This window comes from Leishmania mexicana, chromosome 24 (genome assembly GCF_000234665.1).
Source record: "Leishmania mexicana MHOM/GT/2001/U1103 complete genome, chromosome 24".
Lineage (NCBI taxonomy): Eukaryota > Euglenozoa > Kinetoplastea > Trypanosomatida > Trypanosomatidae > Leishmania > Leishmania mexicana.
The window spans coordinates 79,530-105,308 of record NC_018328.1 but is presented as its reverse complement, the minus strand read 5'-3'; the positions used below and the strand labels follow the sequence as shown (position 1 = coordinate 105,308).

Sequence of the window (25,779 nt, the reverse complement as noted above, 5' to 3'; positions counted from 1 at the left end):
CAGTCCGTGTTTGAGAGAGAAGGAAAGCGAGTGAGCGAGGACGTCAGCGACATGTTTTTTTTCCCTCCCCCGCGGACGGTGTGGCACGCAGAGGAGCTGCACACAGGCGATGCCAAAAGAGGTCTCATGTGCGCCCTCGGCATAACTTGCCAGCAAGCCAAGCCATGTCTGCCTCTGACTACTGGAGGATGTAGCAGCAGCTAGAGACGCCAGAGCCTCATCTCTTGACGAAGGGCCGCTGCCCCGCCCCTCATGCGCCTCACGCACGGTTCTTGATCACCCGCCTCACCTCACCAGGGCGACCGCGCGCGACCCAGCTTCGAGTAGTCTGGCCGTTAGTCCTTGATCAACCACTGAATGCCGAAGCTGAGCACAGTGTTTCGAAAGATAGCGCGCAGCACAGCAAGGATGTGCTGGATCTGCACACCTCCACGCCCACGCGATCGGACACGGGCCGTTCGAAGACAACCTCCCATCCGACCTGTCGCTGACGAGCGACTTCTCGTCGTCGCTCTCATCGCCTCCTTGGCCGCCACGGTTCTTGACGATGGAATATGTGTACCGGTGCCTGTGCGAGCGAAGAGGCGAGTCCAAAAGGGAACATCGCACACATGCACGGGCGCGCCCACAGCCAAGATAACGTCGTAGACCACTCGTCAAGTTGCAGGCCCGACGCAGCACGGGCGATAATGAGGTGCTTGCGAGGAGGAGGAGAGTGCGGAGCTGTGTGCACACACACACGTGAGTATGCGCGCGCGTGGTGGGGTGGATGGGGATGAGTGGGTGGGTGGGTGGGTGGAACACAGCCGACCGGGCAGCGACACTGGTGACGAGTGCACCAATACCAACAATACGGCAGAGAGGCTTGTCACGCAGCACAGCCTCCGTCGCCCAAGATAGTGAGCTCTGGCGCAGGCATCTCTTTACACGACACGCTTGCGCAGGACAGGGCGTGTGTGGACAGCAGCAGGAGGTACAGGAGCAAGGTCTTCACAGGCCGACAAAGCGATAAAGAATCAGATGCACTGAGCGTGCTCGCTCTCGCTCTTCTGCCTTCGTGTGGGTGAGCTTGTGTACTCCCTCCTCAGCACTTCTCGGCGCGCTTCTAAGCTTGCGGAAGCAGCAACAAGAAGAGAAAAGGCGCGGCCGCGTCCTCAAGTCGAACAAGAGACAGTGGACGAAAGAGTACGGGCAGGAGGTGCGAGCTGAAAGCTAGAAGGGTGTGTGGTGGGGCGGCCACCAATGCATCTACGCACAGATTTTGTGTAGGCGTAAACACGCCGACATCTTTACTGCATCGGCAGAGAAAGAAGGGCTCCAGGGCACTGCTCTACGGGGAGAGGGGGAGGGCGGAGTCGCTAAGACACGCCAGCCTGCGTGCATGGATACGCAGGCGTTATCTACCTGCTCGCCTTCAGCCGCGTGCATCGCGACTATCGCGGTACCGCCCATCGCCCGCCGCCGTCGTCGAGTCATCCGTGATACTCGCGTAATCCAGTGTGGTGGTGCGCTCTGTGGCGTCAAGAGGCGACATCCCTACCCGGTCCAGGTCTACAGGCTCCCCGTCGCCGTCGACGGAAGTGTACTCATCGTTCCAGCGAACGGTATACCGGCTGCGTGTGCGGTGAAGGTAGTCGTGGCGCATCGCCGCGAGGCGCCGCCACCTCGGTCGGCGCCACCGCTCCGTGATGAGCGTGCTGTAGAAGAGAAAAAAGCCGACCAGCAGGTAGAACACCAGGAAGGCAACTTGCACGCTCAGGTGCGAGGAGCAGGTGGTGTGGGGATTGCCGTCGGAAAACTGTCCGACCGCGATTATCCATAAAATCTCCCACACTACGTACAGCGAGTACACCGCGATGAGAGGGTTAGAGAAACACACGAGCCACTGTGACATCTCTTCTGGAATGCCGGCGGCGATCTGCCGTCTCGTCAGCACCACTACCAAGACAGCGAAAATCATATTGATGAAGCAGTGCGCCATGCCCGCGTACACCCACCGCCCCGCCACCGTTTCGCACGGGTGCGAAAGCACTACGGCAAAGCTCCAGGCCAGCAGGCTGCCGTTGATGATACACGTATAGACCGAATAGACACCCGACGGACGATCTGACGGGAAGGCTGCCGTCCAGCACAAATGGGCTGCATCTCGCACGCGCAGTCGCAGTGTGTGCACGTACACCTCCATGATATGCCCCCGTGTTTAGAGACACACGCCTACATGCGTGTGCCTTCGAGGGTGAGGTCGCAGAGGAAGCGCAAGAAACACGAGAGGCGGTGAACCTCCCAATGTGCTGGTACGCTGCTCAGTCGGAGCCGCCGCCGCAGGCCAGGCAAGTAAGCGACACCGCGAAGAGAAGCAGGAAAAGGAAGGGAGAGAGGCATACTCGGGTTGTCACCACGACTGCAGTCCCTGCACGTGTACCAGTGGCGCAGAGCGCGTACCCGTCCTGCTGCCCTCTGCGCTAAAAAGAGAGCGATGTACACAAGTGCAGAGGGCGGAGTGTCAGACTTCGGTGCACGCGACACGACGGCACGCCCATCGATGCCGCTTCCCTTCCTGCCTTTATGATTATTACATACATATACATGTATATGTATTTGTGGGGGGGGGGTGTTGTCTTTGCTGCACCTGTGGCGTGAAGAAGTCGACCTGCACCAGTGAGCCCCCGCCCCATGGAGGCAACAGACGGATGGGGGTGGGGAGCGGCGGCGACAAGAGGGCGCACATGTTCGGACAGAATCGAAAACTCCGCCCCCCCCCGCCCCTCCGTCCCTCCTCTTGATCATACACTGAACGGCTCAGCGCGGGCGACGGTCGTCGAGTGTGAGAGAGAATGTGACGGGCAACGGTGAACGCATTTATTTCCTTGACTTTATATGGACCAAGTCCCTTTCCCTGCCACACGACACACTGACTACCACCACCCCTCCACCGACCAGCCCTGCCACAGGCCCCACCATCGGCGTCGTGCGAAGCAGCGGCACACACACACGCGCACGTTACAGCAATGTGCGCCGGCTCAGTCACGGGTGCACGGCCCCTGCCTCAAGCCCTACCCACCCCCACCATACCCGGTCCGCAGGTCCCATAACAGTGGCTCCCACTATGCCGGTCGCCAAGTGGCGCAGCCCTCTCGGGGATGACACTCAGGCTCCCCACACGAGTGGGCAGTGTGAGGGCCGGTGTTGAGAGACACACTCCAGCCCCGCTTACACTCTGCTTGGTCACACAGATGGCACAAGCGTGTTCACTGTCGCAGGCTCCTCCAACGCCACGGCATTCCGGGTCTGACCACCGACATCCGCAGCGGTACATCTTTTTCGCCTCCTCTAGGGGGTAGGTGCCTGACCCTGTCACCACCGTGAGGTAGCCAGCGCCATCGAGGCGCTGATAGCGGAGTATAAAAGAAAACACTTATGCACATCAAAAGAATATCGCGCGTCTTCCTGCTTCGCATGTCTCTGCAAGCCACTCACTTTGGTCCGGCGGAGCGCTCACACGCGCCGACCATCCTTGGGGGTCTGAAGAATGACAGACCACCGAGGAAGACGGAACAGAAAGAAAGCGTGCGGCGCACACGCGCTCATGAATTGGACGAAGCACTCGGCAAGCTGCCCTACGTGGATGGTTTCCGCACTGGACGCGCCCGTCCCCTCCTGCCCCCTTCTGCCACAACCGTCCGGAGCCTATTCCGCCGGCATCGGGGGGAGAGCAACGGGATGCCTGGAAGGAGAGAGACGAGTGAGTGCGAGCAGCGCGGCTCCGCACGTCAGCAGCGCAATGACGCCGTCGAAGAGCAGCTTGGGGCAGAAGATGGGGAAGAGCATGAGGTGCGTCTTTTGAATATACCCGCTGAAACAGGAGATGGCCGACTGCACCAGCATAATATACGTATAGACGGTTAGAACAACACTGGCGGAGACCACCGCTCGCGGCGCGGGCGTGGAGAGTGCCACGGTAGCTACGGAGGTTTGTCCCTTCCGCGCCTCCTCACACGCCGCACCGTCAGTATGGCTGTCTTTCTCCGCCACGGCGGCGGCGGCGGCGTCAGGCCACGCGCGCAGGGCAAACGGAACCAGCAAGAAAGCGTGAAAGGTGCGACTGAGCACCAGTACACCGCCGGCATACATGTTGTAGCCGCGTATTCCTACGAGCGACGAGTTCCAGTCGATCGTATTGAGCATGCACTGGTGGCCTTCCGCGAAGAAGGCGACAAAGGCGGAGAGGTGCAGCACAACACCCTGCGTGAGTACTGGCTCGACGCGGAGCAAGCAACACAAAGACGGGAGACTGGTGCCGTACAACGCCACCACAATCGCCGTCCCCACGCGCTCGTTGCATAACGAGCTCAGCCACAGCACCGTGACGAGATACGCATAGGCAGTGTGGCCAGGGGTGGCGGCTAATGATGGCATTCGACTACAAGCGCGGCGCTGCAGGACTGACGACAACGCCGCCCACCTACATGCCAGAGGGTAAGCTGCAATACAGAGGAGCGGCGCGACGTGATGGGCCACAGGGACATGGTAGACCAGTGCCAAGCACGCACACGTGACAAACACAGTTGTGCGTCCCACATGGCGCGGGTACAACGCAGACCAGACGACGCCGCCGAAGAAGATGCCTGCTCGCTCAAACCGCAACCCAGCAGGCAATGTGCGCAGCGCGCGGTCGACAGCGCTCTCCGTGCTCACCGTGTGTGTGATGTGGGCGCGGTAGCGCAGCAGCATCGGCACGCCGAGTCGCAGTCCGACAACGAGAAGGCCGAGGAAGATCGTCTCGCGGGAAAGAATGGTGGCAGCCCGGCAGGCGCCGTCAAATCCTGTTAAACGGTACGACCGCTGCGCAGTGGTAAGCTTGGCGCCGTCGCAGGCAGACGACGGACCTGCGCGGCTCGATCGGCGCTGTGTCCACGACTCTGATACCCGCGGCACCAGCAAGAGCACAAGGAGCGAGCTCAGCAGCCCGAGCACCTCCGAGTCTTCGTTCACGACGAAGCTGTTCGAGAACACCGAGCACAGCCGGAGCAGCAGTGTGAGAGCTGTCCACCGCATAAGCCAGCCGGCACCGCTGCACGGCAGAACGTGCGCGCGGATGGTTGGGGACCACAGAAGGGACATGGCGCACAGCAGCAACCCGGTGGAGCCGAAGAACATGCCGAGGCGGCTCATGTCCGTGCGGGTGCGGCGAGCGTAGAGGCTCATGTCAGCTAGCTGCTGCGTGACGGATATCCCCGGCCTCGTCCACGGGGCGTCGCGTGGCACCTTCATCTCCGACTCCTTGAAGTAACGCTGCAGCTGGCGCAGATTGCACCGTTCGACGGCGTCGATGTCGGCAGAGGAGTTTGCCAGCGCCATGACCTCAGGGATCACGCGGCCAAGGTTCGAGTACGGAATGGGTCTTCCCAAGAGCACAGCCACGGTGGTCGTTACATCCACCTGATACGTCGCGCCGAGTCGGTCGCGCGGCACCCCAGCACGGGCGTGGCAGCTGCGGAGTCGGTCAAACTCAGCGTCCACACCATCTCGCCAGCGTTGCTCAATGAGCTCCTGCGCTCTCGCCAAGTTCGCACCGGGGGACGACGGCGGATGCGCGTGCGTCGCGCCTACCTCCGTGCCTGGGAAATACTCGGCGAACAAGAAGGTGTCCGTCTCCTGCGCCGAGCCACCACCGTGGTCACCGCTGTTCGTCATACCGTGGTCGCCTAGCACCAGCAGCATTGCGTTCATCGACGTCGCCCGCTCCCGTAGCGTGCGACTGACGTTGCGCAGCATCTGGTCCAGCTGCAGGATCTTGTCATTCATGAACGGGTTGTCGGAGTCGACGCGGTGGCCGACGTGGTCGATGCCGAGGAAGTGCGCCACCACGAGCCGTGCATGCCCTTCCTGCTCCTCTGCCTCGGCGTGGGAGGTGACCCTGGCCCGCGATACGGCCTCTGGCGTCTCGGCTGCCAGCACGCTGTACACCTCCGCCAGCACGGCATTGTCGTTCGTGTCGAAGTCGGCCACGTCGAAAGAAGGAATGCCGACTGCCTTCTTCCAGTAGCGCCGCGCCGGCGTGTTGGGAAACATCTTCTCCCACGTGTCGTCGCCCAGCAGCACAGCGCTACCGTTCACTTGACGGAGAATACTGTCCAGCTCGATGGCCTCGCTGTTGAAGTTGGAGCCGGCTTCGAGAAAGGCGGGCATGGTGCCCGTGGCGATGGCCTTGATGCGTTGTGCCGTCGTCGTTGGGGCATCGGCAACAAGGAAGAACGCCACGGACGCCGACCGGCTCGAGCGCAATGACTCCTCCATGTAGTGGAGCGTTGGCCCGGTGTAGACTCCGTCCAAGCGCTGATGCCCCAGCGCGTCCTCGTGCACGGTGCATTGGCCGCCCGTTCGGGCGAAGGGGCGCAGAGAGGACAGCACAAAGTCGGGCCGCAGGGCATCAATCAAGATGAGTATCACCTGGTCTGCCGGCGGCATCTTTGTCTCAAAACACGACTCTGTCGCCACCATCCGCATCACTGTGGAGGTGGAGAGCATCGAGGTGGTGAAGAGCAGCACGCTGCCGGTGTACAGGGCCATCACCAGCAGCACTGGGCACCACGAGAAGCGCTGATGTCGCGCCATCGTGCGTCCAGTGAAGACGATGAAAATCAGCAGATACTGTGCAAGCACTCAAGGGGGGGGCAGGGAAGATGCACTCTTCTCTTGTGGCGCGATTCTCTCCGCCTCTGCACCGGCGGTCGGTGCTTGAGCACGTCGAGATGGTGATGGCCGCTACATCCAGTGCCCATGACAGCGGAGAGGCGAGAAGTCGAAGCATAACCGAAAAGGCAGCGCCCAGAGGAGAGAACCAAGAAGCAAGGAGAGAGGGGGAGGGCGAAGTGGGTAGCGTACATGCGCGCACACACACGCACCCGCACGCAAAGAGCTCCAGCGTTGCTGCGCCAATGCTCGCGACACCGCTATCCACTGCTCGCAGAAGAGGTGAGTAGCCGGCACGTGCCACGACTCACCATAAACAAAAGAACAAAAGTGTGTCCCGCACGCCCCGTTCCCAGCGGCCATGGGAGAGGGAGGACCCGCCAACCGGCGAGCCGTGCGTGTACGTGTACGTATGCGTGTGTGGTTAGGTTACAGTGTGAACAAACACCAGCAGCCAGCGGCGAGTCACCCCGCTGCGCCGCACTGTGCCAAATTCTCTCTCTCCTGCCGTACCGCGGCGATCCGCTCCACCCCATCATCCCTCTCCCAATACACGAGCGTGTGGGCCTCCATCGGCCTCGGCACAGCTTGGAACGCAAGAGAATGGAGGAGCTGAGGGCGGTAGACGCACTCTCGCCCTCTCGCCCTCCCCCTCACCACCACCACCACCACCACCACTGCCACTGCCACTGCCACCACCACACACGCAGGCGGAGCGGCGGATACACAGACGCACAAGAGTGGGACCATGGGCACGGCAAGTTTGTGCAAAAGGCATAGGTGGTACTGAGAAGAGCCAGTGGGCCAGATAGGGCGGCGTTCACAGAGGACAACGAATTGGCATCCCCCGCTCGACCGCCCCTCAACGTCGACGATTTTGCTTCATCTCTCGCCACACATTGCGGTGCCGTACCTCGAGCGTTCGCTTCAGCGCGCGCATCTTGGCTGCGTTCGGGATCGTCTGCTGCGTGTGCCGCACCGTCTTTTGCTTCGCATGGCGCACCGCTTTGGCCCACTCCTCGGCCGAGATGCGGCGGCGAGCGTCAATGCGACCCTCCAGCGAGGCGTCTTGAATCTTGGTGCCCAGGACCTCTTCAAGTTTCGCCTCTGCCTTCTTGTGCGCCTCCTCGTCGCGCAGCAGGCGGCGCTTCTGCTTCACCTCCTCGCGCGAGAGCTCATCCTCTGGAGTCTCCATCAGCGACATCGGGTCGTTGTACTGCATCGCCGTCTTCTCCACCGCGGAGTGCTTCACGCCGACGAGGGTGTTCGGGAAGTCCACCTGGGGGTGCCGATTCACCGCGTAGAGCGGCAGGTCGTGTGGGAAGAGGGAGCCACTGCGGATGCGCTTCAGCAGCTTCCAGCCGCCAATGTGCTGCCAGCGCATCGTCGTGTGGCGGCGGACGTTGCTGTGGTCGCCATAGAAGCGGCGGTAGACGCGGGCGGTGATGAGGTCGCCATCCGGTGTGCAGAAGCACGCCTGGATCTTGCCCCGGCACGTAGGGTCGCGCACCACGCGCAGGTATGACGGGCTTGCCCGCATTACTCGGCGCCGCATGTCCTCCAACTCCTCGCGAACGACCAGCATCTCGGAAGGCGTGATGGCGCGCTGCCGCTGATACCCAGCGTCAACGAACGCGCGGTTGTACCGGTGCGTTGCTGGTGGAAACTGGAGCGGGTAGACAAGCTTGTTGTACCGCTGCGCAGAGGTCTGGGCTACGCGGGGGACGGCCAAGGGCAGCTGGCCCACCTCCGCGGTGTTGGTGACACCGCTTTGCAACGCCTGCGTAGGTGTCGACGAAGGAGCCACGTCATCTGCGGTCGCTGTGCCCGACAACTTCACCGGCACGCCGGTCGAGGGTCGGTGCAGCGCCTCGTCACTCAATCGATCGAAGACGACGTCCTTCAACGACAGCGAGGCCGCGTAGAGCTCTCGCTGCTTCGCATCTCGTGCCTGAACCCGCTCCGCCTCCTCCCGCTTCACCTGCGCCTCACGCCGCTCCGCCCGCTCCGGCACGAGCTCGTTGCGGGCAAAGATCATGTAAGAGATCGGCTCGATTCCCACCTTCAGCGGCATGTGCCGTGCCCAGACATCGATGAAGGTGGCACGGTACTGTGCCTCGGTCGTACAGAGGCGCATCCGCTTGCTCTTCACACCCGCCTTGCAGTGGCGCAGCGGACAGCGCTGCTCGTGCGGGCACGGGCCTACAATGGTCGGCTGCCAGTCCCACAGGCCAATGCCCTTTTCTTCCAGGATCGTGTCGCGGGCCTCCATCAGGAGGTTGAAGTTGTGCAGGTTCGAGAATTCGACAAGCACGAGTACGCCGCGTGTCATCTTCCACAGCTGCTGCACGAGCCGCGTCCGGTTAGCCGACTCTGCGACTTCACTGAGGGAGTAGGCAGCCACCACGAGATCGTGCTGGATGGCTTCGTCCTCCGGCAGCAGGTACCGCTTCCATGCTACGTTAGGGATGTCATCGTGGAGCACCATCGTGCCAATCTCCATCATGCCTGGGCTGGGCTCGATCGCCGTGACCTCCTGCAGCGGCTGCAGCCGCCGGCTCGCCCGCTCCTGTGCGGTGGCGTTCTCCATGTCGACCAGCTTCTCCCACCACGTCCGCTCCGCTGCCGCCGCCCCGTCAGCGCTGCCGTCACCGTCCTCCTCGCCGTCGAGCACGTCGCTTGGGTCTTCTGCCATGCTCTTCTTCTCGCCGAGCGGATCGCCGTCTTCCCACTCGGTGCCGTCGACGACTTCGCGGTAACGGGCGTGCGACTCGCTGATGAGACGGCGCTTTTTGTTCGCTGCAGCGTTGGCCGCGACCTGCGCGATCTCGCGGCGAAGGTCGGCCGGCAAATCGGCCGGGTCAACCTCGCCACGCTCCAGCAGTGCCGCCACCGCCATGAAGCGGGCCTTCCTCTGCTCCGTGTTGTTTCGGCTAAGGCGTCGGAGGTCGTAGCGCAGCTCACGCAGCTGCTGCGCCTGCGCACTCACGTTCCCAGTCATGGTCTGCCGCATGGAACGGTAAAGCGGGTAGGCGAGGGCGCCGGGGTCGTACACCTCCTTCGCTACGAGAATGGCCGTGCCGGTGCCGGCGCCAAAGTCCAGCATGCTCTTCGGCACAAAATGCGGAAGCTGCTTGCTCAGCTCAAAGAAAACGCGGTGCATTCCGGCGTACATGGCAGCGCCGCGGAAGAGAAAGTAGCCGATCGCGTCATCCGTCGAGTAGAGAACGGTGCGGCTCGCCACAGCGTTCGCGATGGCGAGCTGTCGCTGGAACTTGATGAGCCGCTGCCGAATCTTGAAGCGCAGCTTCGCTTGCGAGCGCTTGTCGTGCAGGTAGAGTGGCTTGAAGTTCTCGCCCGTCTCCTTGCGCTCGAAAAGCTCGCGCTTCTTTTGGTTGAGTGTGTCGGGTTCGCCTTCGGGGATCATGTCGGACGGTTTATCGCGCATTGCGGGCGGTCGCTCCTCGCGGTTGCGGTACTCGATGATTGGGATGATATCGCGCAGGCACTGGCGAATGAGACCCTTGTCCTTTAGCCGAAACACCTTCATGAAGGCAGCCTGCATAGAGGGCGACATGACGACCACACCGGGGCTCATGTCGCAATAGTCGTCGCGCACCGCCCACTGCCGCATGGCGGGGCGCCGCTTACACATCTTCTTCAGCATCTGGTATTCATAGGACATCTTCGCCGCAATGTCGATGACGCGGATGCGGCGGCGGCCATGACGCATCTTGGCACTGAACTGCCCCCATGTCTCCTTCCCGGCGATCGTGGTACTCGACCCAGCCGCCTGCCCCGACTCCCCGGGCTGGTGCATCGCGCCGGGCATCGCAGTACCAATGGCGCGCATCGACGTGTGGCATGGAGATGGTTGAGAGGCCTGCAGTGGAGACGAGGTCGATGAGAGAGAGAAGTGAGATGCACAGAGGCTCATGATGGATCCCCCTCGCGATGCCCGACCGCCCACAAGTCGCCGCAGCATTGTCCTCGTTGCAGCCAAAAGAGGAAAAGCAGTAGAACAACCGTGCAGGCGCTGTGTGTGTGTGTGTGTGTGTGTGTGTCGTGGTGGTGGTGGTGGGTGGTGGTGGTGAGCTCCGCTAATGGGACTGTGCGTCGTGCCCAGCCACGAACGCGCCAGGAGACGCAGAGCTGCTCAGGAGTGGGATTTCTTTGTCCGTGTGTGTGTGTGGGGTGGATACCAGTAAGGAATCGCTGTAGACGCGAAGAGAGCGGCCAGCGCACACCGCGCGGCAGTCGATCTGAGTTGGTCCACACCTGCACAGGCACGGTCACGCCGACTTCCGCGAGTGCACAACAACGGGCGAAAGAGGGTGCTACTCGACAAGAGTAGACAGAGAGCTCGAGAGAAAGAAAAGAGCACGGCGCAGCATAACAGGCGCGAGGAGGGCGGAAGAGGGTGGGGGCGATAACGACGCGGGCCTGCAGACATGTCAGTGGGCTTCCAGCCTACACACACGCACACGCACGCATCGGACTCGGTGTGAGAGAGCCGGCGCGTGTCTCATCAACGACGTAATGCGCAGACGCCCTCCGCAGGGCTATGCAGCGAGCGGGAACAAAGGAGAAGAACCCGCCGCTGACGTGCACGTACGGCGGCGCAGGGGACCGGCACGTGGCTGCCGCGTCGCTGGACCGCAGGCGTCTTCCCAACGCCTGAAAAGGAGTCCAACGTGCACCTGCATAGACGCGCTTGTGCGGGTGCGTGTGAACAAGGTAGGGGCGCGCGAGCGTCGGCTTCCCTGCCTGTTCCGGACCTCTTCGGTTGTTCTGCGCACGTCGACTTTATTACCTCTTCATGAACCATGAGCGTGGAGGTGAGGTACATGCGGGGAAGCTGCCTCGTTTTTAACGTGCGAAGAAAAGGCGCTTCTTGGTGGTGGTGGTGATAAGGGGGAGGGGAGGGGGGGGGGGGCACAGAGATAAGCCGGCGATCGTCGCGCAAGTAGGCGGTTGGGTGGGAGCGGGGTGGTGTGTGTGTGGGTGGGTGTGAGTGGGTGATTAGCAAACTGCTTAGGCTATAAGACGGCGTCAAGTAAGAAAGCATAAGCGAAGAAAACGGAAGCTGCCGAGCGCGGGCGAGAACCCCAAACAACGAACACGCGCACATGCGCGCACCAAGGACTCGCACAGAGCGCGGGGTGAGGGTAGTCGTAGAGACTACGAGAGCGGCAAGACACGAAACAAGCCGGCATAGGCCATACACTATAAGAACAAGGCAAAAGGCGGCGTAGACCGCAACCTCCGTGAGATATCAAGCTAGCCTCCAGAAGGGGGAGGGGAGGGGCTAGTGGGGCAGGTGATACCCACGGAAGTGATGGTGGTGGGGGGGGGGGAACAGGGCGGCGACGAGAGGCAGTGCAGCCAACGCACCTAACCATATATGCGCGCTCTCTTTCACTCGCGCAGGCACAGCAAGGACGCACAGCGAAGGAGTGATCACTCAACATGATCCGCATCACCACTCCAGGACATCGCATAGAGCCCGCGAACACCTGAAAAGATGAGGGGGAAAGGATGGAGAAGGGTTCGAGAAAGACAAGCGCGCCCCATCCAAACCACGGAATGCGCCAAGCGAGTCGCGACGTCAACACATGGTCGACCTTCACTCCACACCTCTGCCTCTCTTCTCCCGCTCTTGATGTTGGCTGCTTTCCTGTCCTTCGACGGCTCGCGAACGCTTGCCACCTGCATACACTTGAAAGGATAGACAGGATACGCCGCACCGATGCGTGCGCTCCTTCGTGTTTCCCGTCCCCCCCCCGTGCATGTTCTCAGCCTGCGTGAACGCCCTATCCTCGAGATGCTCATTTCTCCTTTCTGAGGCCCATCGTTGTATGGATGGGGAGGAAGGGGGTAGGGTGGGGGTAGGGGCAGGCCATCTACACCTGCACACACAGACTGGCAGACCCCCGCAGAGAGACGTCGACCAGACGCACGAGCACACGCACAGGGTGCAGAAAGATGTAGACGGCGACAGCACCAAAGCGGGTGGCATGGAAGGGAGGAGGATAGGGAAAACGGTAGCAAGCACGTGCGCTGGCGTGCACTGCGCGCACCTACACGGCATGACCATGGCGCACACACACACAGACACGGACGCAAACGGTGCCGCCCTCTGTATCCCCTCACCTTGCACTCGCGCGGAATGCAACCATGCCGACGCGTTCACAGGAAAAGCGAGAGAGCCCGTTCCCTCTTGCACGACTCTCGTGCGAGCACGTGTCTGCGCGCATCCTTCATCGCACCGCTGTCTAGAGCTGTTCAAAGAAGTCGTTGCCCTTGTCATCCACAACGATGAAGGCCGGGAAGTTCTCCACTTCGATCTTCCACACCGCCTCCATGCCAAGGTCCTTCATGTCAAGGCACTCGACCTTCTTGATTGCATCCTGCGCCAACACGGCCGCTGGGCCGCCAATGCTGCCCAGATAGAAGCCGCCGTACTTGTGGCACGCTTTCGTCACCTGCTTGCTGCGGTTGCCCTTTGCGAGCATCACCATGGAGCCGCCGTGCGACTGGAACAGGTCGACAAACGGGTCCATACGGCCAGCCGTCGTCGGACCAAAGGAGCCGGACGGAAGACCGTCGGGCTGCTTCGCAGGGCCGGCGTAGTACACAGGGTGCTCCTTCATGTACTGTGGAAGCGGCTTGCCAGCCTCAAGCATCTCGCGCATCCGGGCGTGGGCACTGTCGCGCGCCACGACGATGGTGCCCGTGAGGCTGAGGCGGGTCCTGGCGGGATGCTTGGAGAGCTCCTGAAGAACCTCTCGCATGGGCCGGTTCAGGTTCACCATGACCGCCGGCGTCTTGAGCAGCTGATCCTCCTCCACATCCGGCAGGTACTTGGACGGCTCTGTCTCCAGCTCCTCCAGCCACACGCCATCCTTGTTGATCTTGCCAAGCGCCTGGCGATCCGCGCTGCACGAGACACCGATGCCGATGGGGCAGGAGGCGCCATGCCGAGGCATGCGGATCACGCGCACGTCATGGGCGTAGTACTTGCCGCCAAATTGAGCACCCATCCCGATGTTCTGGCATATCTCCAGCACCTCCTTCTCCAGCTCGAGGTCGCGGAATGTGTAGCCCGTCTTCATGTCCGGCTTTGTGATCAGGTCGTCGTAGTAGTGGCAGGAGGCGTACTTCAACACCTTCATGGTCGTCTCAGCGCTCGTGCCACCAATGACGACGGCGACGTGGTACGGCGGGCAGGCCGAGGTGCCGAACATGGCCAGCTTTTCCTTGAGGAACTTGCGAAGCGACTTAGGGTTGAGCACGGACTTGCTCTCCTGCAGCAGGAAGGACTTGTTTGCCGAGCCGCCGCCCTTCGCGACGAACATGAAGCTGTACTCCATTCCCTTGGTGGCGTAGAGGTCAATCTGCGCTGGCAGGTTCGTCCCGGTGTTCTTCTCATCGTACATGCTGAGCGGTACGTTCTGGCTGTAGCGGAAGTTGCGCTTCTGGAAGATGTCGTACACGCCGCGGCTGATGGCCTCTTCGTCGTTGCCGGGCACAAACACCTGATCGCCGCGGTAGCCCGCGATGATGGCTGTGCCGGTATCCTGGCAGCCGGGCAGCAAGCGGGCGGAGGAGATGTTCGCGTTCTTCAGCAGCTGCAGCGCTACAAACTTGTCATTGTCGCTAGCCTCTGGATCGTCGAAGATCTTGCGCAGGCACCTCAGGTGCGACGAGCGCAGCAGATGTTCTACATCATCGAAAGCCGTGGAGGAGAGCAGCGTAAGTGCTGCCGGATCCACTCTCAGCATCTCCGGCAGTCCAGCGCCGGGCTGCACCACAGATACGTAGTCCTTGGTCAAGAGACGGTACTTGGTTTCCTTGTGCGACACCTTCGACACTAGGGGCACGAAGTGAAACTCCGCCAGCAGCGGGGCAACGCGGCGGAGCATGGCGCTTATCCGATGTGCCTTTTCGTTGTTATGTATGTATAGGCGTGCGTGTATGAGGCGAGGGGGACGGTGGACGGCGGGAGGGGAGGGGAGGAGAGGTGGCGGCTGTGCACGGGTGAGGCGATGACAGAAGGAGGGAGTACAAAGCGAGTCGATGCGCTTCTATTGCTGGCAGCAACGGAGCCGGTGCCGTGAGGAGAGGGGCGGTGAGGGGAGAAGGCGGGGGGTGGGGTGGGGTGGGAGAGAGGCTCGGTGGTGCGAGAGAGTATTGATGCGATGTGGGTGTCGGATAGGTGATGCGACCTATGCGATAATAAAGAGTGTCTCGCATACGCTCAGCGAGAGAGAGAGAGGCAGGGAGAAGGCGGGCGATTGGAACCGCCGAAGGTCTCCGTGAGGGGCGCACGGCGAACATTGCCGCACCGTCGCGCAGGGGTGTGTTGTTCACCCCTCCCTCCGGAGTAGAGCGCGTCTTTTCATTTCATTCGCCTTTGCCTCCCCAGTGCTGACAGTCGCGCGCGCGCGCGTCTACGTGAAGAGGAAGGGGCGCTCCCACGATATATGCACGTGCCCTCGCGCTCACACCCCGCCTCTTCTCCTCGCTGGATCCCAGTTCTGCGTTCTTTGTGTGCATATCGTGCGCGCTGGGGACGGCAACTTTGGTATCATCGCACAGACGCCTGGACGATTTTCATCGATGGCACTATTTGCCGCGGCCACGACGAAGCCCCAGGAAGGGGCAGGAGGAGAGGCTCCTTAACAAGCGCCGCCGCCGCCCCCCTTCCTCCCCCAGGACCTGACCGCGGACATCAGCAGCGACACAACATCGCACTGACCTCCCTGCGCCGCAGGCGCTAGACCCTGTCGCGACCAGAGGTGGCTCGGCATTGGCAGGGACAGAGGTTGAGGGGCCGCTAGGCTCCCCCCACAGAGTGAGTCGTCGTGCTGAGACCTGAGAATACCACGCACTGAGATGTGTCCCCGTTGTCATCAGGGCAGTAGAAGCGTTAACAAATCCGCACAGAGAGGAACAGGGCGACTGCACATCCACCCCTTACACCTGTCGAGCGACGATCCCGATGCCTGAGATGAGGGCCCTCACGCCTATTATTCTCTGATGTGCGGTGCAGTGACATGCTGGTCCATACCACAGCGGCATCGATGCTACCTGCTGACGTTTTTAGAGAGATTCGAGAGAGAGCGAGCCAGCGCGCGAGTGACTGCACTCAGGCAAGCATACCTGGGGTGGCGTTGATCTCTCTGTCTTGGACAAAGTTCCTCTCCTCCTCAAAGTAGACAAGGCCGTAAGCGACTCAGAGGAGGACAAGTCAAGCGACGACTCGTGAACAGCGGAGAGTGAGGAGTGGGCTCATCTGCGCACAGTCGTGGTGGGGGATGGAGGAACGGTGATGTACCGATTATATTGGGCTCCCCATCCCCCGCTCAGTTCCTACAGAGAGCACCGGCTGCCGCCTTCAATGCGGAAGACGGGCCGAGGCAGTGGCAGACCATCTATGGAGTCTATGACCGAGAGAGGCGCAGTATCGTTACAGGTGCCTGCATGTCCGTGTGTGCGGAACCGGGACCCGTTGTCTTTTGTAACCCTTCTACGCTGGTAGCTGCCCACGCGCCGACAGTTACAGCACGTAAACCACTGCCGCCTCTACTGACTGTGCAGCGTGGCCGTCACACTTTCATGCGGGCGAGTCGCCCGTCGCTGGAGTTTTGGCCAAAGGCGGCTGCGAAGTCGCGAAAGGGCACGGGGCGACAGCTCAGCGGGAGCGGCGCATCCTTTTCACCATCGCTTCTGGGGCCATCCGAGTTCGCCACCTCGCCATCGCCGGCGCCCCACAGAAGATCAGCGAGGTCACTCAGCGAGATGGGCATTGCGGTTAGCGCCACGAGTTGATCGCGGCACCGCTCCAGCGTCAGCACCCGCCGCGTCGGCTCCTGGTCGAGAGACCACGGCACAATGACCGGCTTCGGTGTGCTACTCGACACACCACCGACGGTGTCGCGCACGAGCTGCACGTAAAACTCCGCCACGCCACGTGTGCGTTTCTGGGTGTGATCGCGCACCGCCTGAGCAAAGCGTTCCTGGTCTGAGTAGTCGATCTTGTACAGGGAGGGCCGCGACGGCTTCCCTACCGGTGCGGCGAGGACACGTGCACTAAGCTGCTGGCGTGACCCCGCAAAGGTCAACGCCGCCCTGACGTCGTCGGAGCCGCTCTTCTGCGGCAAACACTTGACACCGGTGCGCCTTGGGCCCATCTGCATCGGGTCCTTGTAGGCGTCCGTGATGTTGACCACCTGCACATGCTGCTGGGCCCCCGCCGCGTCGCGTATGTGGCGCATGCCGTGCGGCGTCTCACTCCGCTGCGGCATCGATACACGTCGCAGCCCATTCACGGGGAACTCGCGGGTTGCCGTAGACTCCTTGTTGTGGTTGTGCTGGTACAGAATGCCTCGCTGCCCTGTGATGGAGGACGACCCTGCCGCAGCCCTGGTGTTGCACTGCTGTGACTCTGACGCGGCGGGGGAGAAGAGGTTGAGTGTGCCGTGATTCACCTTGAACTGGCGCGGAAAAGTACGGCGCCCAGAGGGTGGCGGGGCCTCATCTGAGGTTGGCCAGACGTACGGCTTCATCGACTAATGAGGATGATGGCCTGTGTGTGTGTGTGTGTGTGTGTGCGGGTGTGTGGGTGGGCGGCGATGGCGAGACGGCCAGTGCACAGCGCACACGGATGCGATGGTGCGGTTATGGGATCTGCGCGTGCGTTTCTGCGTGCGTGTGCTGCACACACATACCAAACAAAGAAAATCGAGGCGGCGAACAAGGAAAGGTGCAGAGCCGAGAGCCCGTCGAGTGGATGACGCCGTCGGACAGACAGGAAGAGAGGAGAGACGGACCAGAGACACAATCGGTGACGCGGCGGAGGAACAGCTGCGGGAAGGAGTCATGCAAACCCGCCTGTGGCTGAACCTGCCCTGTGGCGTGAGAAGGCACGCACAGGTGCCCGCCTGGAGAGAGAGACACTGCCCAACAAAAAGCGTGTCGCTCTCTCGTCATCAATCTCTGCAGACAGCTGCTTCTGCTGACACGCGCGACAGCACTCGACCGGGCAGAGGTCGTGGATGCCAGAGGGGGATGAATGCACTGATGCTGTCGTGGGTAGCGCCCAGGCCCACTCCCTCCATACTGTGTAACGCCGAACGGGTCTTCCTTGCCCCCGCCCTGCCACGCCCAACGCAGCCCTCCCATGAATCTGAAGAGCTCAGAGGCACCGGGGAAGATAGCGCAGCGCACCACGTGAGCGGCTCCATCGCTTTGTGTTTAGTTAGCGTCATCCTGATTTACCAAAAGAAGGGCGGGACGGGATGAGCTTCCGCTCTTGCCGCGCGCAGGGGATCGTGGATATGTATGTGTGTGTGCGTGTGTGGGTGGGTGGGGTTAAACTAGTGAGCCCAGGACGTGCGCGGATATAGCGCAGCGCGTGCGGCTGCGTGTTGGCCGCGACAGGCCCGCAGATGCCATTGCGCACTTCATCAGTGGTCTCGACCCCGTCAACATACATACACGCACAAACACACAAGCACAACATGGGCTTCTCTTTCTCTTGCGGTCCCCCCTGGCCATCCGCTTCGGGGAGGGGGTGGAGAGTGGTAGCCTACTCCGCGATCCATGGAGAGCGACACAGCGGGCAGACGTTGTTGGAGCCTGTGGCCCACCACGTGAACAGGCAGTTCGAGTGGAAGGCGGAGTTGTGACACACGGAGCAGCGCACGTCTGGCAGCTTGTGGTTCACGGGGCTCACGACGGCAAAGCAAATGGGGCATGGCTCGATGCCGCGGAAGTGCGCATCGAGGTTCTGGTGGAAAAGGTCAATGCACTCCCACACATTCGCTGAGCCACCGAAGAGGATGGCGGACATCTTCAGCATCCACGAGCGCCACTTCTTCATGGAAACGCCACACTCACGACCTGTCTCGTACTCGACCACAGGCGGGTGCAGCGGGAATGCCGCCGGGAAGGTGATGCGCACGGAGACCTTCGCATCTTCCATTTCGTAGCTCAGGTCAATGAGCTGCTGAGCCACGTTCACCTCCACGCTGCAGCCGTTTCCGACGCTGAAGCTGCTGCTGCCGTCGGGGCTGTGCCTCAGCACCGACAAGAAGCTCTCTTGAATGAGGATACCGGTGATGTGCTGGCCGACGAAGCTGTAGAAGAGTGCGCGACCTTTGCGCTCCACCGTCTCCAGCCAACTCTTCGTCAGCGACAAGATGTTGCCGTGCAGCAGCTGCGTGAAGACGGCGAAGGCACCACGAGCCAGCTGCGCCATCTGATCCGGCGCGTCGACGCGCGTGAGCGCAACCAACTCGAAGCCGAGCGGCCCGGTGGCGCTGCTGTCGCTTGCGGCACCGGGGTTCAGTGAGGCACCAATGAACGTCGAATCCAGCCTGGTCGAGCCCCGCTCCATCGGAGTCAGCATGAGGGCAAACAAGAGGTCGAGAAGGGTGTACACCTGTCGCTGCCAGTCCTTGTCACGCGTGATGTTGCTGCCAGCGCCCTGCGCCTCCTCTGTTGGTGGCGGTGGGGGGCTGGTGAGGTAGACACACCACGACAGCAAGTACGGGAAGAGGAGCATCTTCTGTTTCTGCGTCTTGGTCAGCACCGAGTTCTGGTGCCGAAACTGTGCCACCTTCGCCGGCTGCGCTGTTGAGTACTCCTCCCGCAGCGGCTTCAGCGAGAAACGCTGCATGATGGTCTGCATCGGCGCAGCAAGCGGGACGGTTGCGCGCATGAGCGTCAGGTTCGCCAGGAGGCACACGCTGCGCATGACACCCGCGACTGTCGATACGCCGAGCTGCTCCAGCTTCCCAATGCTCGTCGCGAACAGCCAGGTGTAGGCGAAGCACAGCACCGAAGCAATCTTTTCCACGCTTGTCTGAGACCCGCGCAGTGTCATGACGTCACTGGTGAGCAAGTCACCCATGAAGCGTGACGTGAAGGCGATCAGCTTGGCAAGCGGGGCTGCCTCGCCCTCCTTCGTCGACCGCAGCTGCGACACCGCCTCGCAGACGGCGTCGAACACGACGAGGTTTACCGTGCTGCGCAGGACGCTGTCCATGCGGCTATGGAGCACAACGCCGCGCCTGGCCAGCACCGCCGCCATGACCACTCGGCGCAGGGTTGTCAGGCCGGCTGGTGCGCTGCCCATCAGCGAGCCGCCCGATTCTTTCTGCAGGCGGCCGTTGGGTGGCAAGTGGCGCAGCCGGTGGCAGCGGCAGAGGGCGTCAATTATGACGCGAATGAGCTCGCTGTACACATCAGGGGTTGGTATGCGGGTGCACGACACCTCGGCCAGCAGCTCCAGCCCAGACAGCGGTGCTTGCTTCGATGCGTACGCTATGAGGCTCTTCACAGTGCCGTCAGCCACCGCGGGTAGAGAGGCGAGGTGCCGCAGGACCACGAGGGTGAGCTTCGCCGTCGTCAAGTCCCACGTCGGTAGCTGACAGCTCGCCTCCAGCAGCAGCCGCTCCTGTTCCGCCGGAAGCTGTGCCGCGATGTTGAAGCGCAGCATATCGGCAACCTCATCTAGCACTGAGAAGAAGGTGGTGTAGGCCACGGCCAGGACCGGCGAAATGCCCTTGGCGCCCTCGGCATGGAAGAGGGCCGTCACCGCCGTGCTCGAGACGGCGCTCACCAGGCGGATAGCGCGGCGCAGGAACACCGTGTCCTCCGCCGGCGCGACATCGCGCAGCACGGCCGCCAGCGTCGGCAGCAGGTACGGCACCCCAGCAGCCGTCATAGGCCCCTCCGTCGAGGTCACGAGAACTGCCACCTCCACCGCCACCTCGACCACGTCAAAGCACGCCAGCATGGCCGGGAAGACGCTCCCAAAGAGCGTGCGACACACACCGTCCGCCAGCACCTCCTTCGCTGCCGCCACGCGCAGCAGCTGGCAGAAGACTCGGGCAACCGCTTTGGGGTCTACGCTGGCCATCGCCACCGCTGCGGCCGCCCCATCGACGCTGTCCGCCAGGCGGACAAGCTGCGCCGTGCGTACGACGGTTGTGAAGGTGGGACGCAGAAGGTCGAGAGAGAGATAGCCATCATAGAGTGAGAGGGTCGGCTCGTTGCTGGCCAGCGCGGCAGCTTGCACCTCCACCGCCGCCTGCTGCCACACCGACTCCGACGTCGCGAACGACTGCAGGCACGCCGTGGAGGCGTACGGCACGAGCTGGGAGAGTCGGTAGACAGCGAAGAAGGAGAGCGGCAGATCGTCGTCGTCGCTGAAGACGGAGTGGAGAAGTGCCATGGCCACGGCGTCGCGGTCCTCGTGGCGGACGGAGTAGCTGTCCAGCAGCTCCTCCACCTCCGCCGTGACGGCATTGCAATCGGCGATGCTCGACCAGTGCACCTTCCGCTCCATCGCGTACGCTAGCAAGTCATCGTCGCCCTCGCTGCCGCTGCTGCCGCTGCCCTCGTTGTGGCATTGCTGCCCTTGCAGCGCGACTCGCATTGCCTTCACAGAGATGTACTGCTCCACAAACACGCGCGTCGCCACAGCGGCACTGATGTAGGAAAGAGGTGTCAGCAGGTGGCCCACAACGTACGCGGCGTCTAGATGCAAAAGCCCGGCAAAGGCACCGCCGCTGCGCAAGAGTTGCGCCCATTTTTTCATCCGCTCCCTCGCTTCCGGGGCGAGGTTGGCTGTATCGCCACCACCTGCGGCGGATGTGTCAGCATCCGCCGTGTTACTGTTGAGACCGCTGTCGCTTGTCGACGGCGACGCAGATGACGTCGACGAAGTCTCGGAGGAGCTGTAGCTGGACGCCGAGTCGCTAGTGGTTGTCGACTCTACGTCCGAGTCCGCCGCGCTCTCCGTAATCATTGCTAGCGTTTCCTTCACCGAAGTGCATAGAGCCTCCAGCACACCGCGTCGCTGCTCCTCCGAGAGCGTCATCTCACGCTCGACGTATACCGCGACGCACTGGCGAACACAGTTAACGTCGCACTGGGCGACGGCGCAGGTTAGTACCTCACACAGCCTCGCCGGGTCCTGCATCAAGTGCCGCAGCGCAGCTTCCTTCAGTGTCTGCTCCTGAGTGGACGCTGTCGCCTCCATCAAGTCCTGGGAAGCGGGGCGGTCCTTCCACTCCAGAGCCGCCTTTACCAAAGTCGCCAGCGCCGCCCTGCTTTCACGTGTATGCGCCTGTGCCGAGGTCTCTTCGCCATGGGTATGCCTCACATACGCGCACAGGATGCCTAGGACGGCGTCCGCCACCGCGTCGGAGGGGCAGAAGGGGGTGTCGCATGTTTCACAAAAGAAGGCGGCGAGTCGATCCCACTTGTGCTCATCAGGGCTGAGGGCTACTTGCTGCAGCAGCCACGTGTTCGCCACATCTGCGACCAGCGCCTTGCAGTGTGCAGTGCTCGCACCCTCTGTCCGCGTCGACGTCGCCGTCGCAGCAGGCGCTGGTGGCGGTGGCGTTGACATACTCGCGCACAGCCGCCCCAGCAGGCGAGCCTGGAAGAGAGCAAAGCTGTGTTGCACGGCTGGTTCGGGGGAGTCTGGGAGCACGCGAAACGCCGCTCCTGGTTGCGCGCCAATCACGGTCAAACACTGCCTGAACACATCCTCGCACCGGTTGGCGGTCTTGAGGAGGCTCTTTGCCATAGTGGCTATGATGACAGCCTGGTAGCGCGTCGCCTTTGCCTCTGTCTGCATGAGCTTCACTACGTTGAAGCTAATGACCGTCAGCAGCTCCACGCTGTCCTCAGACGCGCGGCTGGTCTTCTTGCGCACGCAGTGCAGCTCCCAGCACTCCATCAGCGCCGTCAGCACCACCTTCAGGTCGTGGGCGCTCACGTTTGGCGTCTCGCTCAGTACGCTCAGTCGCTCCACCAGCGCCGCACAAAACTCATCCAGGATGCCATCGCACCGCGCGTCCTTGGAGAGCGAGGTCAAGAGAGGGAACAGACACGGGAAGATCACCTCCCCAAGCTCACTTTGCTGGCACCCCATGAAGCAGTTCACCACGTCATCGAGAAACCCGCCCTTCATGTGGCTCACCACATCCGAGACGTTGGTGCGGCACCAAAAGAGGAGGAGCTCCCACGTCCGCGAAGCCATCGCTACGTTCGGGTCCAGGATCGATCCGAAGAGTGCCTGCGACACGAGTTGGTGTATCTTGGGGCTCGCAGGGCAGAAGGACACCACGTCGCGCAGGAGCGCCAGCACCGCGGAGCGAGCGAGTGGTGTTTTGACGAGCAGGTAGGACTTGGGCGCCTCTCGCGGCGGCAGAAGCGCTCCCAGCAGCTGCGGGTCCTGCACAAACTTCAGCACTTCTGTCTGCGCGGCGCTCACTTGCTTGATCATGTACCCCATCGACTTGAGCGCCGCATAGATCTTGTTCGCGTTGTGGTCCAGCGAGTCATCCTGCAGCGGTTTCTTCGAGGCCATCACCTCCTCCACAGCGGTGCGCAGACTCACCATAACGGCGTCCATCAACTGCTGCAGCATGAGCGTTTTCTTTTCCGCGGGAAAAGCGGCATCGAAGGCGGCCGCGGCTGCCTGGCAGACGGAGGTTTCCATGTCGTTCATCCCCATAACCCAGACACCTGACAGAACTTTGAGCTCCGGCACGATCGTCTTCTTCAGCTCCTTACTTTTGCTCATCAGCGCCTGGAGCAACTGATAGCTCGACGTTCGAATCGCCGGCTTTGGGTGGCGGGCATGCTGGATGATCGCCTCAACGGTGGCGCTGGCAAACTGCAGGAGCACCTGGTCGGGGGTCGATTTCATGAGTTCTAGCAGCCGGTCAAACGCCTTTTGCTTCGTTATCTCGCTTGTCTTGCTCAGCAGCTTCAAGCTCACGACGTAGTCGCTTTCGCGCTCAGCGTCCGCCCTGCTCTCCAGGCCGGTGGCAAAGCCGCCCAAGAATGAGCTAAGGCCGGCCGGGGTGCCCATCGAGGACACCATCGCACGTGCCGCGCTGCTCTGCGAGCTCTTGACGCCGCGGGACATCTGAAACGTAAAACAAATAAACGAAGGGAGTAGTGATGCGGTGATGTGGTGACGGGGGAGGGGAAGGGGCGGAAAACGGGTTACTTGCCACAATTATGGTCGCCCCGCGGCGTGTTCGACTCTGTGCGAAGATGCCGATGATGGTGTGTAGAGAGAACAGAGGAGAGCCACGCGCAGCAGAACGATGCTGACTACGTACGGTGCAGCAAACACCGATTTCGCTGCCTCGCACGCCCCGCCTGCGCAGAGCCGGCGGCACAGGCACGCGCGAAGAAGGCCTCACTTGACCACAGACACACAAGCGTCCAGTCGCACACGCAGAGAGGGCGCGGGGAGAACGATTGCGCCGCCGGTGGAGGAGGAGGTCCGTAAGGCGCGTGCGTGACCGGCGTGAAGGGGACAAGAGGTCACGCCCGTAGACGAGAACATAGAGAAAACCTGCGCAATCAAGCCAATGCGCAAGCGTCGTGGGTGTGTACGGGTGGGTGCGTCGATGCGAGGCGGTCCGTGCACTTACAAGGCAAGAAGTGGAGCAGAGAGAGAGTAGAAGGTAAACGATGGGAGACCGTAGCTGAGAGCGCACTGCGCATGCCGTCTTAGTCCGCTGTAGATACTTCAACAGTTTGTAGAGCGGGGAGACGCTGGAGGGGATGACGCCGTGGTGCGAGGCTCTACCACTGAGAGGAAATGGCCGCATCCACCACACTCACACGTATGCACCCTCTACGCGGCGACTTGCGAGCTTGCCCTGTTACGTCCAGGGGAGGGAGGGGGGAGCCTTGCAAACGGCCCGCAGTCCGACTCCCTTTCTCTGGTGGCGGGTGTGGCCCGCCCTTCAGCCTTCGTTCGTCTACGCTCCACGTCTTCCGCCTCGTCCCTCCGTGGACGGGAGACCGGGGGTTCCACCAACACACAAGTGAGCAGACGGACACACAGGGGTACTTACAAAACGCGCGCGCACACCTACCTCACATGTGCCCGTCCACGCTTGCTTCGTGGGATGAGGGGAGGAGAAGCGGCAGCAGCGGGAGTGGGCAAGCGAGAGCGAGGCGCCGCACACCGAGTTACATACGCCGGAGAGACGAGAGGCAGGGTGGACAAAGGCGCCGTCTACGGACTCGAGTGCGAAACACACACACACACACGCACGCAACAAAAGAGATAACGACACGGCAAATGCGCTGCAGTGGAGCAGCGCCAACGGCAATTCTAAAAAAGCGCCTCGGCGAAGGGGGACAGCTGTGGCACCTGGCAGAGGTGGGACGTGAATTTATGGGCGCCGCAGGAAACGATGACGGTTCAGGGGATGATGGAGGCGCGAACACGTTCCCCCCTTCCACACACCCTCTCTATGCGCGCGTGTGCGTGTGTGTGTGTGTGGGGGGGGGGCTCACATCGAGTACAGCCCTATCAGCAGGACACCACCACTTTGACAAGCACGCGCGTGCGAGCGAGCGAGATGAAAAAGAAAAGGCAACGCACGCGAGAGCCCTTCAGTCTCCATCCACCCCCAACACAGATGCGCGCATGCTAGTCCACGAGTTCACGCACGTAAGGGGAGCGCGACAGTGCAAGAGGGCAGCAGAGAAGAAAAAAAAAACAAAATGGAACGAGCGCATCTATAGATTGCCTTCATGAGGTGCACGTGCTTGTGTGTATGCGACTGTCGCCCTCGCAACCGCGGGGAGGGGGTGTGGGTGAGGCGGTTAGTAGGTGAACACATGGCAGCTCTGTCATGCACGTCTCCTTTGACAAGGCTTGTGTGTGCGGAAAATGGAAACGAAATGTGGCTGGTGGCGCATCCGTGATGCCCCGAAACACACACACACACACACGCGCACCTGTATGCACGACACAGGGACGGAGGGATAACAGAGAAGGGAGGGCCGGTGGTGCGTCAGCACCTTTTCGGATATAATGAGGAACCAAATAGCGCAGCCGAAGCCACTCTACTCACTTGACGGAGGAGAGTGAGCGAGCAGAGGTAGAACGGTGGCGGGAGCGGGGATGTACGGCTGACATTATCCGTTCGGCACCTCCTGCTCGCCACCTTTCCTCTGTGTGTGGGTGGGGGTGGGGGAGGACGGGGAGAGCGGGGAGTGGGTAATAGCTCGCATCTCGCCTGTCGT

General features: G+C 61.8%; 6 protein-coding genes across 6 annotated transcripts; all 6 read right to left on the bottom strand.

Annotated features, from left to right (window-relative positions):
* Positions 1-1,414: 1,414 nt before the first annotated feature.
* LMXM_24_0350 (conserved hypothetical protein) lies at positions 1,415-2,185 on the bottom strand (the record flags this gene model as incomplete). The annotated part of the gene is made up of 1 exon (XM_003875797.1): positions 1,415-2,185. The coding sequence occupies one exon, from the start codon at positions 2,183-2,185 to the stop codon at positions 1,415-1,417; it is 771 nt and encodes a 256-aa protein (XP_003875846.1).
* Positions 2,186-3,687: 1,502 nt separating this feature from the next.
* LMXM_24_0340 (conserved hypothetical protein) lies at positions 3,688-6,615 on the bottom strand (the record flags this gene model as incomplete). Its single annotated transcript, XM_003875796.1, has 1 exon — positions 3,688-6,615. One exon carries the CDS (start codon positions 6,613-6,615, stop codon positions 3,688-3,690), a length of 2,928 nt encoding a protein of 975 aa, XP_003875845.1.
* Positions 6,616-7,555: 940 nt separating this feature from the next.
* Positions 7,556-10,678, bottom strand: LMXM_24_0330 (conserved hypothetical protein; the record flags this gene model as incomplete). Its single annotated transcript, XM_003875795.1, has 1 exon — positions 7,556-10,678. One exon carries the CDS (start codon positions 10,676-10,678, stop codon positions 7,556-7,558), a length of 3,123 nt encoding a protein of 1,040 aa, XP_003875844.1.
* Positions 10,679-12,968: 2,290 nt separating this feature from the next.
* Positions 12,969-14,618, bottom strand: LMXM_24_0320 (putative fumarate hydratase; the record flags this gene model as incomplete). Its single annotated transcript, XM_003875794.1, has 1 exon — positions 12,969-14,618. The coding sequence occupies one exon, from the start codon at positions 14,616-14,618 to the stop codon at positions 12,969-12,971; it is 1,650 nt and encodes a 549-aa protein (XP_003875843.1).
* Positions 14,619-16,304: 1,686 nt separating this feature from the next.
* LMXM_24_0310 (conserved hypothetical protein) lies at positions 16,305-17,264 on the bottom strand (the record flags this gene model as incomplete). The annotated part of the gene is made up of 1 exon (XM_003875793.1): positions 16,305-17,264. One exon carries the CDS (start codon positions 17,262-17,264, stop codon positions 16,305-16,307), a length of 960 nt encoding a protein of 319 aa, XP_003875842.1.
* A 1,022-nt stretch (positions 17,265-18,286) lies between these two features.
* LMXM_24_0300 (conserved hypothetical protein) lies at positions 18,287-23,650 on the bottom strand (the record flags this gene model as incomplete). Its single annotated transcript, XM_003875792.1, has 1 exon — positions 18,287-23,650. One exon carries the CDS (start codon positions 23,648-23,650, stop codon positions 18,287-18,289), a length of 5,364 nt encoding a protein of 1,787 aa, XP_003875841.1.
* Between the last annotated feature and the right edge of the window lie 2,129 nt (positions 23,651-25,779).